A 13,346-nucleotide genomic window follows, 5' to 3' on the forward strand; every position below is an offset into this window, starting at 1 on the left:
ATATTAAATGATCTCTTAAGATTTAGAAAATGAAGAAAACAAGATCAGGTAGATCAATACACACACCAACTCTGATTTCCAATGCACCCCTAACATAAATTCTAATAAAAACCTTTTTATTTGTGTTCTTAACCTACTACTTCAAAAATCTATAAATAAAAACTTATCTTTTAAATAAGATTAATGAAATAATTTAAAAATTTGCATATAATATAATTTAGGAAAATTATAAATACAATATTTAGAGGAATTCTTTATTACCATTTTGCAATTAATAGTTTAAAAATTATATTTAGGGTTAGATATATTTTTTTTTCTTATATTTTTATTCAAATTCGTTTTTAGTCTAATTTTTTATTTCCTGGGTATTTATAAATTTTTTATCTCCTTAAATATTTATAATAAGAAAATTATTAGAAATGATCATTTAAAAAAAATTCTAAAATGTTAAAATATTTTATATTAAGACGTTATAATAATATAATAGAATTTATATAATTTGTCACGGAAAAAATTTACTATAAATATATTATAATATTATAATAGAGTTTATACTATTAATTTGAAGAAGTTTACTACAAATACCAATAAAACTAAAGTTTAGATTAAAATAAAAATCAATTTAACGTTATTTAACCAATATAATTATTAAGGTATTTTATAATTTGTTAAGCATGTAAGAAAATTACAGTGGAAATATACCAAATAAAGTTATTAAAAAATAGCAGAAAAAGGTATTTGTCTTGCTTTCCATGTTTACCTTTTGAAGTTTATTTTAATGTAAAAAATAATAAAGTGTCTGTTTACAGTTGGAAATGGTACTAAAAAAGTATTAGATAATATTGAAGCTGAAAACCACCTTTGATTGGTAGTTCATGAGTGGAGGGTTGAGGATGACAAAAAGGTTTAGGGTACCTGGCTCCATAAAACCATTTTTGGAAGCTTCTTCTCTTAATTTTCTTCAAAGTACACCATTTTAAAATACCATTTTATCTCTTAGTTACACAGATAAAATAGTTGTCTTAAAAAAAATGGCAATAAGAAAGAGACAAGAGATGATGATGTAACTGGGCACTCTTGTGGCTAAAACTAGAAGCAAGAACTACCATACATTCATATAAGACAATTTGTGACCTTTCCATGGAAATAGATGTGTGGCTTTTGGAAAATTTTAACCTCACTTTGTTGGTTTCTTCCTTCAAAGTCAGAGATTCATGAGTGGCGAATTAGGTGAAGATGGAAAGATTAAACAAATAATGGGAATGATATTGTGTCTGTGTTCAAAATACAAATGATTAAACTGTTCATTCAACTTCTGTTTTTGCTTTCATGTCTCCAGCTAGAACGAATGAGAATCTAGATTTTCTTCACCTGACAAAGTTTAGTACTGTTTTAGATGTTAAATAGTTTTTTTTACTGTCTATATGTGTAAGCACTAAAAATAAAACCTTTGGCATTTAAAAAATAGGTTTTGCATTCCTTGTTGAAAAAAAAGAACAAAACTACTTTTTCTTATAGTTATATTTAATTGACTTCTCTTTCCTTCTTCTACCTAAATGATGTGTCCCATTGCTCCATTTCTATTGTGGAGCAATTTTATATGTAGGTGATGCTGGAATTCACATCATTATTGTTGGTAGTTACTTGGGTATATTTTGGTGACATCAGAACAGAGTTGAGGCAATGTATGGTGATCATGTGCATATATGAGCTAGTTGTGCGAGGTGTACAAGGAGTCCATCATACAACACATATGACGCGTGATGTGCCAATTTAGGTATGAGCAAATGATTCCTCGACCTCTCCCTCCTCCATACCTTTCGAATAAGGTGTATTTGTGGTCATTAATGATCGATGGTTGCACTTTGTCGACCATCTTATTATGGTGTGACATTGACTTCACATCCCTCAACATGTGTAGTTAAATATATGCAATGACTCTGTCACACCCCTACATACTTCCTTTGACAAATGGAGATTGATCGTACATATTGTCGCGTTGTCGAATGATGGCCAAACACGACCGTCACAACACGAGCATGCTTGTTCGGTAAGTTATTTCTATTATTATGTTATTATACTTTTTTGTTTTTATTTTTATACCTAATGCATTAGTTAAATGAATGCAAGGTATATTTTGGATAATCGTTGACATTCAACAGTATATAATCGTGGACATGTGACCGAATGTACTACAACGTGAGACCAAACCGACAGTGCATTGCAATTAGCCTAGTATTTTTTTTTTTTAATTTAACAATATACAAACTTTTTTTATTAATATATGATGCATTATCATAATTTTGTAATATTTACTTTTGGTAAATATTGTTCTTATTAAAAAATACATTTCTATTAAATAATTTGTATGTTTTAAAATTCAAAATACTATCTAAAAAATAAAATATAAATATATTTAAAAAATCCAAAAATATTATATTCTAAAATATATAATCCAAAATGAATTTTATATTATATGGAAGATACAGTTGAATTTTATGAAGATGCAAAATTTAAAATCCTTAAAAGAACATGTTATCAATATTCTGGGCTAACCCAGTACTCGGCATAGCCCGAAGATACCAATAAGTGTTGGCCCAAATTTCATGCAATCTTAACTGCACCCGTAGTTTTTAAAATGACAATTTTGTCCTTATTAAAGCTAAATTCCAAATTACTTGTTCCATGAATATTCCATACACAAGTTTTATAGAATTTGGAGAACATAATTTTTGGAATAGGATTTATAGAAAATATTTTATGTAACAAGTTTTCCAGAATATTAAATGTATTTTGAAACGATTGTTTTTAAAATTAACTTGATTTTATATTTTTTTTTCTATATTTATTTTCAGTTTTCAATTATATAATTTTTAAAAAATAAGGTCAAAATTTGGTTTATTCATTATTCAGATCTGAATTCTGATTTATTTTTTTTGAAGCAAAAGGAATAAAATGGAGCTTAGAATTTGACATTGTAGAAATGAATTTTTGAACTGCTCTCATGAACAGTTCAGCAAATACTTATTTTTTAAAATTTATTACCAAATATTCTGTGGTAGTTGGAAAAAAATATTTCCTTTTTCCAACTTTTTAGAAAAGTGAAAATGAAAACACATACTATGAAAGCAGCCAAACCATGACATGGCAATACAATCATATAAAGCGCGTGGTCGCCAGAAACACACAGAAAAACTGTTTAAGAAAATAAGGGAGAGAAAAAGAAACGTAAATAGTGTTTAATTTATTTATTATTAATTAATGATGTAAAATTACATACTATTTAATATATGGAAAATAAACAATTACTATAATTCTATCCAAATTTGCCTTTGACTGTAAAACAAAAAAATAGTAAAAAATATTAGTAGCAGGGTTGAAACGAAAACCCTAGAGAATAAAACTATTCCTTCGTTCTTCTGCCATAATCATTGACTTTGTTCCCTCGAAGGTTTCGCCATGTTTACCAAATTCATGATTTCATAATTTATTCTACATAGATAACACAATGTTTCTTCTCCATTGCTCCCAATGATGGATTCCCCCTCTTCCTCTTCCTGCTCCTCCGAGTTCGCTTCCATAGCCACCGCCAATCAGGTACCTCAACTCCTTCCTTTTTTATCTCTCTCAAGTCAATCATTTTCGTCTCTACACTACAATTCAGTGTTTAGGACTATTTTCTCAATCTGGGTACTGCCAGTTACACTCATTTGCCAACACACTATGATAATTGTCTATGATCTACCTAATGCCAAAAAGACATTGCTTTTGAACTTCATTTGGAGATTCTAAATTGGGTTTTGTTGGGAATTGTGATAGACTGCGGCCCGGAGCAGCGGAGAAGGGGTGGCTGCGGAGCAGTCGCGGCGGTGGCACGATGTGTTCTGGTTAGGAATATTCTTAATCCATTTGATTGGGCTGGGGTTCCTTCTTGGGGTTCTTGGTCTGAATAGATTTGAGAGAGAGAATAGACTTAACATTGACAAGTTTACCTCCCGGTTTTCTGAGAACCAATCCGGGTTGACTGAGACTTACTGGCCCCTCTATGCTGCTGCTGGTGGGGTTGGGACTGTTCTTGGATGGAGTTGGTTGTTGTTGTTGGGCTCCCAGGCAACTCAAATGATGAAGGTGTCTGTTCACATACTCACCACTTACCTTGCTGTCATCAGTGTTTTGTGTTTCTGGGCTGGCCAGATTTTCTGGGGGGTTGCTTTTGCCATTGGAGCTCTTCTGCAGTTCCTTTATGTCGTATCAGTCGTAGACAGGTATTGGTCTTTACATGTTTCATGTTGGTCTTGATTTCAGTTGTTTTCTTGTAACTCAAATTGTGGACCGTAAGCCAATGGGTGGTGATGGACTCGGTTCGATTAAGCAAGTGATTTGGAACTTGAATTTTGACTTTTTTGTATGGAGGGAGCTTAGTTAACAGGGACAACTCACCATTCGATGACTCTAGATCTCTCTAAGGAGATTAATATCAGTAAATAACTGGAGATAATCCTTGTAATCATGTGTATCAGAAAACGTTGTGGGTTGCGGACAGACATTGAGCTGAATGTTAATGGTATTATTTGATGGTGTGTTTGAAAGGCCGTTTCAAATCCCATCAAAATCTTTCTGTCACGTTTAATTTATTGCCATGTGTGAAACAGCTGTTCAAATTGGGAAACAAACCCGCACTAGGAATACTTCGATAGTGTTTTGTTTTTTGGTATCCATTCACTGTTTTTTTGAATCCGAAGTAATGTGTTTTTTCCCTCATATAAGGAAATCGGACTGGAATGCTAAGCTATTCTCTGAATATTTTGGTTTATATGATAGTCAACAATGCATCCTGCTTTAGTTTTGTTCTTTGTCCTGTGTGCAGTGAATGTGGCGGTTGATTGGCATATTTTGTAGGAGAATATCACTGTTATACAATTTTTGAATATATTCTCTCTCTGTTTGCCATCCAGTCCTTACTGTTTCAACAGTCTCCCATCCCTGGAAATGCAAATAAGCAGTTGTAAACTTGTTATATTCAGTTCTTACAGAAATTTTTCTTTGCATGCCTCCAAAGATTAACGTTGCCAGCTTCTGATTTGTGGTTAAGGTTTTTGTGCCGCTTCTTTTTAGTTATTTGTGTAATTGGTTGAGTCCATAAAATGGTTTATTGTGGCTTCTCTTTTTCTCCAGACTCCCATTTACGATGTTGATTCTGCAAAAAGCTGTGAAGTTGATTTGGAATCTTCCTGAGGTTATGAGAGTGGCATATGCTTTTATGTTTGTTGTGCTTCTATGGATGACTTTATGGTCATTTGGAGCAGCAGGTGTTGTGGCTTCAAGCATGGGTGATGGTGGACGCTGGTGGCTTCTTGTGGTGAGCTGGCAAGTTTTTTTCTTCATTCTATCTGTTCTTGTTCGAACTGGTTTTGGCATCAAATCAGTAGACTTTCCGTGTCTGATTAGGCTGGTATTGCAATTCATGTTTGCAGGTCTTCTCTGTGAGCTTATTTTGGACAGGTGCAGTACTATGTAATACTGTGCATGTTATAGTGTCTGGGATGGTGTTTCTTGTTCTTTTTCATGGTGGTAGAGATGCAGCTTCAATTCCAGCTAACTCCTTAGTGAAATCTCTACAGTATGCTTTAACAACATCGTTTGGCAGCATTTGCTATGGTTCATTATTTACTGCAGCTATTAGGACGCTACGATGGAAGGTTACCAATTTCTAGTTCATTCCTTTCATCTATGGAGGTTTTTCTTGTTCACTTTTTCTCTTTTAAAATTTTGTTTTGTCTTCCAGATACGGGGATTTCGGTCTAAGATTGGCAATAATGAGTGTTTACTTTGCTTTGTTGATTTCCTTTTCCATCTCGTGGAGACTCTCGTTCGTTTCTTTAACAAGTATGCCTATGTTCAGGTACACTTCTGTGACCGCTTCATTAACTAGTCCTCTATATGTATAATTTACTTCTTCTATATGACAATCAAATACAGGGTTTGTGGAATTTTATTTAGTTTTACTGCTGGTATTATGTAGTAGGAATATGTAAAAATTCCTGGAAACAGGTTCACTGCCCTGAAATGAAGATCTTTTGTTGAGGCTAGTAAGGGATCAATACAGATTCAGTGCTTCCAAAGGAAATGTCATTGACAGTTTGTTCTCATATTTTAATTGTTTTTCGAAGTTAAGGATATAATTGGTTGAATATCCAGGATGAAAGTCTTTCAAGATAAAGGTTAAAAATGAATTAATAGAATTTCAATTACTAGAAATTTAGAAAGATATGGAAAACATTCATGTTCTGTCAGCATTCTGAATTACAAGGGTAAAGATAATGCATTTCTAGGAATGACACAAAAAGATTAACATGGGCTGTTTAAAGCAGCTGTCTATATTTTTCCATGATAATTGAGATATAGTGTACAGTCAAGTTGTGTTGAAGTTTGTTGAATGTATTGGTTCATGGAAAACTTATTCTGGCATGTTTTAAATGGTCACCTCCCTTTCAGATTGCTGTTTATGGTAAAAGCTTTAACCGGTCTGCTAGAGATGCATGGGAGTTACTCCAGTCTACTGGGGTTGAAGCACTTGTGGCCTATGATTGTTCTGGTGCCGTGCTTCTAATGGGTACTATTTTTGGTGGGCTGATAACTGGAACTTGCTCTGGTGTTTGGGCATGGGTTAAATGGAGTGACAGAGTTATTATGATCGGATTCACGTGCATGCTGATGGGGATGGTATTGGTATGTTAAACAACCTCCCTGTTTAAAGCTTGTTCTTGGTTGGACTACATGCCGCTTGTTAAACTTTTTATTCTCTAAAATTGGTGAGGAACATTCAATTATTGTCCATAAACCACTTGTGATCAATTAATTGGATTGCATCAGTATAATTACTTCACAGATGTTGGGTTTTTCCATAAATCAAAAGGCTTGTAATGATGCTTATCATTTCCCTGTAGCACGTTGACCATTAGAATTATTCAAACCGCAATGTTGAATTTGCAATTGTTTTTATATCTATGCATGACAGCTAAATTAATGGTGAAAAGTCTTGTACATTACGTTGTTTGTGGTGTGCTGACTGTGAAAGTCAGTCAAAGCTGTATATGGCTGAATGCATGTGAGTTAAAATATGCAATTATATTTCAGGTTGGAATGGCAATGGTGGTGGTGGAAAGTGCTGTTACGTCCATTTACATCTGCTATGCAGAAGACCCCTTATTGATTCAAAGATGGGACGCTGAATTTTTCAACCAAATGTCTGAGACACTTCATCAGCGACTTCAATATAGAAGTGCTCGAGCAAGGGAAGTTTTAACCCACAATCGATTGGATGACCAAAATGCGCGTATTTGAGGGATCATTATTTTTTGTATCATGTCAAACGTATTTTTCATTTCATATTTTGAGTTGAATCAATAGGAATAGGAGAATGTCCAAAGTTGTCTTGTATTATTTTTGTATCGGAAAGGGGACAGAGAGATGTAACCTTACGTCCTGTCTTCAGGTGTATGAATCCATTTGTACAACTATAAACTACAGAACAAAACAATGTACAGTTTCTTTACTTTTGGCAAATAAAAATGGACATAGCCAGACACTAAAAAAGGTTTTCTTGGTACGTGGTTGTTGGGTGAATGCCGACCATATTGGTTTGAAAATTCCAATTTCATAGTTATCATTTTTTGTGCGTATATATATATAGAATTTGAAATCACAAATTTAGATAACAAAAGTTAGTCAGAAGCATTTATGAAACTAATGGTCACTGCAACATTGGGTCATAATTAGAAATGGATTTATGGGCCAACTGGTTCGTTTAATCTATAGCCCGTATTCACCTGAGTCCATGTAAGTGAAAATCACAACATGTGTTTTGTTCATTATAACCTCTTTTAAGATAATTAAATGAGAGAAATTTAGAAGATAAGAAGGTCAAAACTTCAAAGTACATTTCCTATTGTTTTTCAGATAAAAGGTTACAACAGTACTACCAACAGCCGAAGCATGTGACTAATTTTTCGAATCTAAAAAAGACAAAATTTTATCGCACCCCTTTAAATTTTCAAGGATTTTACAACAGTTAGCTATTGCTAAGAAGTTAAAAAAATTACAAAAAAATGGTATAACAAGAACAAGAGGAGTGATTTTGACTGGTGTATCAGAACCAAAAGCAGTGTTTATAAGTAAAGAGAATGAAAGGATGATTACTAATTAGAGATTGTGGTAGAATTGAAATAGATATTTGTGTTGGCCGAGAAGAGAAGGTGGCCTGAACCTGCACGCAACACCTGCAAACTTCTCTGTTATGTTTGAATTCACGATAAGATTGATTGTACTACTTTAGCATCACTTTCTTTTCCTTTTATCCATTTTTTGAACTCACATATTATTATTATTTTTCTGTGTGTTTATTTGTTTTATGCAAGTAAAAGGTAGTGTGTCTGACATAAAAGAGTTAGAAAGGATGCGTGATAGAGTGCAATAGGGTTTCCAAATTTAGCTTTTGCGTTCTGATCTCATCTCAGTTCCACACTTCCAGGCTGAGCCTGATGCAAACGTTAGCGTAAAATGCACAAACTTGTTCTGACACACGCTCTAGCCTGAACCTACTTCTTCTTCTAATTCTAACACCTCTAACACCTTATGCTTATGCTTCTGCTTCTGCTTCACCAAGAGGTTCCTTTCAAGCAAACATTTTACTTTATTTAACCCTACCTACCTCATGGCTACTCCTCTTTTTCTCTCTTAGACCCACAAAACAAAACCATTTATCTAATCTAATCCAATCTTTTTCAATCATCGTCTGACATAACTGTTGACAACTATTTTTTCAAGTTATGTCTGTGTGAGAGAATAATAAATGAGAAGTGAGAAGAAAAATGAAGCTTTAAATACATAGCCTCAATCTCATCACCGTCCCATCCATCTATCTCACCATGCACTCCTTCCCATGGCTATAACCTCGCTTTACGTGACATGCATATTAAATACTCTCTCACTTCCTTAAATAATTACCTACCTAGTTATTCTATTTTTTACTCTTTTCCAACACATCCTTCTGCTTTTTCAAACCCATTCTTTCACTCTTCTTTTATTATAAACAAAACTAACCAATGAGGGCTTTTTTGTCATTGGAATAATTTTATTATAAGTTAATTATAAAAAATAAATAGAAATTTTAGAATTATGAAAAACTATCACAATTACACGTTAAATATGATTAAATTTTAATTATTACTTATTAAAGTTATATTATTCTAACACGATTTTTCATAATAAATAATATAAAATAGTAAAATCATAGACACTTTTAAGCTTTTTAATCTCGTCGAGTTAGATTTATACTAGAAGTTAGAAGACTGTAATGTCATGGACCACGTCTGATGTTATGTATAAACAAGTCTCTTAATGCTCTTATTTAAAAACATTAACTCTATACCATCATAAATCAAGAAAATTTGGATTATCAATTTTGAATAGAAAACGACATTTATTATTGAATAAAACAAGTAACAAGTGCAGATACAGAGAATATATGATAAAAATTTTAGTATATATCAGAAGAGACACAAGAAAAAAAAAGATATATTATATACGAATTAAAAGTACACTTGTTTTTTTTTATCATTATGAATGTTCTAAATTTAAGATCTCAAATTCTTTATTTGAAACACAAATTAATAAGCTATTTTAATCATTTTTAAAATTATATGAATAGTTAAAATATGAAATTAACTATTTAGATAAAAATATCAAACAAATATTCTATATGACACATTGTGTCTTGGACCAAAAGACACCTATGTATTTTTAGTACTTAGGCCAAATATTGTTATAACTTGTTAAAGACTTAATTAATTATATGTTAAGAACATACTATGCATTTAATGCGGATATGTGTAACTAAAAGTCCTTTCAAATAAGATAACTATTTGCAGAGTCTAAAACATACAGTTTATATTTACTTTATATTTATTGTCGCACACTTGAATGTCAGGTTTTGCAACCCTAGTCAATGTAGTACTCAAAATATATAAAATAATACATTTTCGTATAGATGTAGTAGACACACCACCTAAAAAGAATACAATAATTTAAAAATAAAAAACATTACGATTTTCTACAAAAAAAAATTGAGTTCATCGTTTCAAAAATAGTATCCTTTAATAAAGATTATGTTTTTTTATACATATAAGAAGTGTTGTCTTGTATTTATTTATTTTCCTTAAAAAGTTCAATTGATTAGTGTAAATGAACATTTAAAATCAGGATTGAATTTGTACTTATGATGATAGTTTAATTTAATTTCTTAATACTTCCTATTCCCATTTTTAATACTTGTAGTTCTAACTTACATTTCAATAATTTTCTTAAAGTACCAATAATTAAAATTAGAAATATACCACAATGTAAACTATTCACGTTTATGGTGTCTTAAATTCATAAAAAGTTTAGAGACGAAAAATATAATAAATTTAAAATATTGATAATAAATCTAAAATAAAATTTATATCTTAAAAATATTTATTCGTTACATATTTTAATCGCAATATAATTCTATATTGAACAACATTTATTCTATACAATTCACCGTTCCATTAATAGTTTTATAACTTTTCTTCAAAAGAATTAAACAATTTTATCTTAATCTAAAATAACATAAATTATCAATGTATTCAAATTCGATTGTTTTGAGTAAGATCTATATTTTTAGTGTTAGATAAAATAAATAACTAAAAGGAAAATTTCTCTAAAATTCATCAGTTAAATTATATCAAAATAAATTAAATATTATTGATATTTTAAATCAATCTTTATTATTAACAAATAATCTTTCAATTAATATCTAATTTTGATTTAATATTTTTTTTGTAGCAGTGTAATTTCTGTTTAATGTTTATTAGCACTTTTCTCTTTTATTTTCTGCCATGTTAATCTTCTTTTTACTCTAGTTTTCTGATAACCAAATATCATAAAGTGTTAATGTGTTAAAAGTTAAAATGATATATGTAATGATTCTTGAAGGTCCTTTTGTAATGAAGAACATTTTCAGATGATAGAGATGAGGTCAGAGCTGCAGCTTCATAGGGCTGAGCGTCTTACAGTTGTAGTAGTATGCTGGAGCCTTGAGCGAGAGAAGCATGCATTATGCAGATTGCAGATATCAGATATCAGATTGCAGATTGCAGATATCAGATATCAGAATGCAGATTGCAGAGGATCAATCATATAATGTAACAGAACACTCCCTATTTAATAATAACTTTTTTTGTCTGAAACATCTGAAAATGTGAAGAGAGAGATGCTCAAACAGTTGTTTCTGTCTTGGGAGATGAACCAAATCAAAGATACCTCATACACCTCCACACACAACCAATCACAACATAAATTTACACTCATAGTACAATGAATATTCAACCCTGTAAAACTTCATCTTTTTTTTTACTGTAATCACATGTTTTCATTTTATACTTAATTCTTTTCGGTGGATATGATTTAAAAAAAAATTATATTTGATAACGACTTAGGTAACTTTTAATCAGTTTTCAAAAATTTCAATTTTAATTAATTGTTTCTTTGGTTGAAAGAAAAATATACGAGGAAGAAATAGGAAGGAAAATAGATTTTGTGCTGCAGTGTGAAACCTCCGATCACTAAAGACAAATTCTACTGATAGCTTACAAAAAGTAATAACAAGGAAAAAGACAACAGAGAAGAACTTTTATTTTATGAATCATGTAACTCAACTCTTCACTTTATTAAGATGGGGACGTTTTTTATTTTTCAAATTATACTACACATAGTTTTTTTTTTAAATTTTAATGTCAAATTCTTTTACTATTTTTAGTCTTTCCAATCATATTGATTACGTGTGTTTAGTTTATTATTCTTAATTTGATCTATGGTGAATATGGTCTCAGTATCTAACTATGTTTAACTTTATTTCACTTAATAAAGAAAATCATACAAAATAAAACTTATATATATATACACATTAACCATAAAAAGTTATAAGATAACATAATAAAAAGTGTTATGACAGGATAACTCTTAGTTTCACTAGTTATCATTATATCTATGTCACCGTATAAAGAGGATAAAAAAATGTATAACTATTTTTATATTATATTTTAATTAGATGATTTTGTCCTTTATCAAATAAAAGTTTTTTTTTGCCTTGAGTTTTACAATTATATTTTTCTGTAAAGCACAGTTATTACAATAGTAAACACATATAATCAATAAAACTAAACCTAAAATATAAAAAAATAACCATAAATAATAACATACACAATTTAATAAAACTAAACCTAAAATATAAAGAAATTAACCATAAATAATAAAATATTACATCATGTTCTCCAATTATCTCATAACAACCTAAGTTATTATTACAGTTTATTTTTCAGTGGAGTGGTTCATAAGAGTCAATATAGCTGGTAATAGTTTCTAAGCAAAGTAATAATACACAAATCCCTATTGATTTTCCAGCTTTTACTATTCTCATCTACATGTTCAATTCATCACATCTCAAAAGGTCAATTAGCACCTAGAAAATTATTGTTCCCATTGATCATATTCAAATAAATTGAAACCCATCAAATTTAACCATAAATAATTCAACTTAATCCATATAGGAATAAACACATAGTATACTATAAACCATATATTAAACCACATAAAAATATTGTTTGGATGGTTTTTTTAAGGATAAGGGATAATTAATTTGTATAAGTTACTTGAATTATACAATTTATTGTTTGAGCATTCAGATTTTGATTGAGCTATATTTAAGTCAAAGAGAATCAATATTAACTTTTTCCTCCTTCAAATGTTTAATTTGACACTTTGAGCAATAAAATTGTTAGACTTAACTTTCACTCAAACTACCACCTAGGGGTGGATTGCAAATATCTGATCTTGGAAAGGTAACAAATTTGAGTTCTTTATAAATATATTTGCATATTGAATAATAAATAAAAAGAATATTTAAGTTATGATACATATTAAATATGACACGTCAATTAGATAATTCATTACAAACTCTATAAATAAGTATGATTATATAAGAATAAAATACATTTTTATTAATACATTAACCACATCGAAACAAAATATTTACTTGATTGTCGGATAACATTTTACATGTGACCGGGAGTCAAAGAATCAAACACGAAAGAATAAGAGAGAAAAACATGATCAAAAGTATTCTTTAAGACTTATATAACTACAAATATATTTCACTTATCATCATGTAATTATTAAGAAGATATCTAAGAAAGTTTGATAGATGATAATCTAATTAAGTTGGTTAGACATAAATAATATTAGCTTTAAAGATCAAATATTTATTA

At 30.4% G+C, this 13,346-nt stretch overlaps 1 protein-coding gene across 4 annotated transcripts; it reads left to right on the plus strand.

The window, feature by feature from the left end:
• The first annotated feature begins 3,341 nt into the window (after nucleotides 1-3,341).
• Nucleotides 3,342-7,609, plus strand: LOC137828270 (uncharacterized). 4 transcript variants are annotated; one of them, XR_016523374.1, is made up of 8 exons: nucleotides 3,342-3,597; nucleotides 3,820-4,265; nucleotides 5,176-5,359; nucleotides 5,475-5,502; nucleotides 5,622-5,699; nucleotides 5,786-5,902; nucleotides 6,496-6,812; nucleotides 7,138-7,609. XR_016523374.1 is itself a non-coding variant. In XM_068634761.2 (7 exons), the coding sequence occupies exons 1-7, from the start codon at nucleotides 3,532-3,534 to the stop codon at nucleotides 7,342-7,344; spliced, it is 1,479 nt and encodes a 492-aa protein (XP_068490862.1). In that variant the 5' UTR covers nucleotides 3,342-3,531; the 3' UTR covers nucleotides 7,345-7,609. The 4 variants fall into 4 exon arrangements, 2 of the variants coding, with proteins under 2 accessions (XP_068490862.1, XP_090161307.1); XR_011083847.2 differs by having other exon boundaries at nucleotides 5,475-5,699; XM_068634761.2 differs by having other exon boundaries at nucleotides 5,475-5,699; nucleotides 6,496-6,729.
• The last annotated feature ends 5,737 nt before the right edge of the window (nucleotides 7,610-13,346 follow it).

Source organism: Phaseolus vulgaris, chromosome 7, assembly GCF_051622355.1.
Source record: "Phaseolus vulgaris cultivar YP4 chromosome 7, ASM5162235v1, whole genome shotgun sequence".
NCBI classification, from domain to species: Eukaryota; Viridiplantae; Streptophyta; class Magnoliopsida; order Fabales; family Fabaceae; genus Phaseolus; species Phaseolus vulgaris.

Coding starts and splice junctions, on each gene's coding strand:
- LOC137828270 (XM_068634761.2), top strand. CDS start 3,532: ATGATGGATTCCCCCTCTTCCTCTTCCTGCTCCTCCGAGTTCGCTTCC. Junction 4,266..5,175: donor GTCGTATCAGTCGTAGACAG/GTATTGGTCTTT, acceptor CTTTTTCTCCAG/ACTCCCATTTACGATGTTGA. Junction 5,700..5,785: donor TTAGGACGCTACGATGGAAG/GTTACCAATTTC, acceptor TTTGTCTTCCAG/ATACGGGGATTTCGGTCTAA.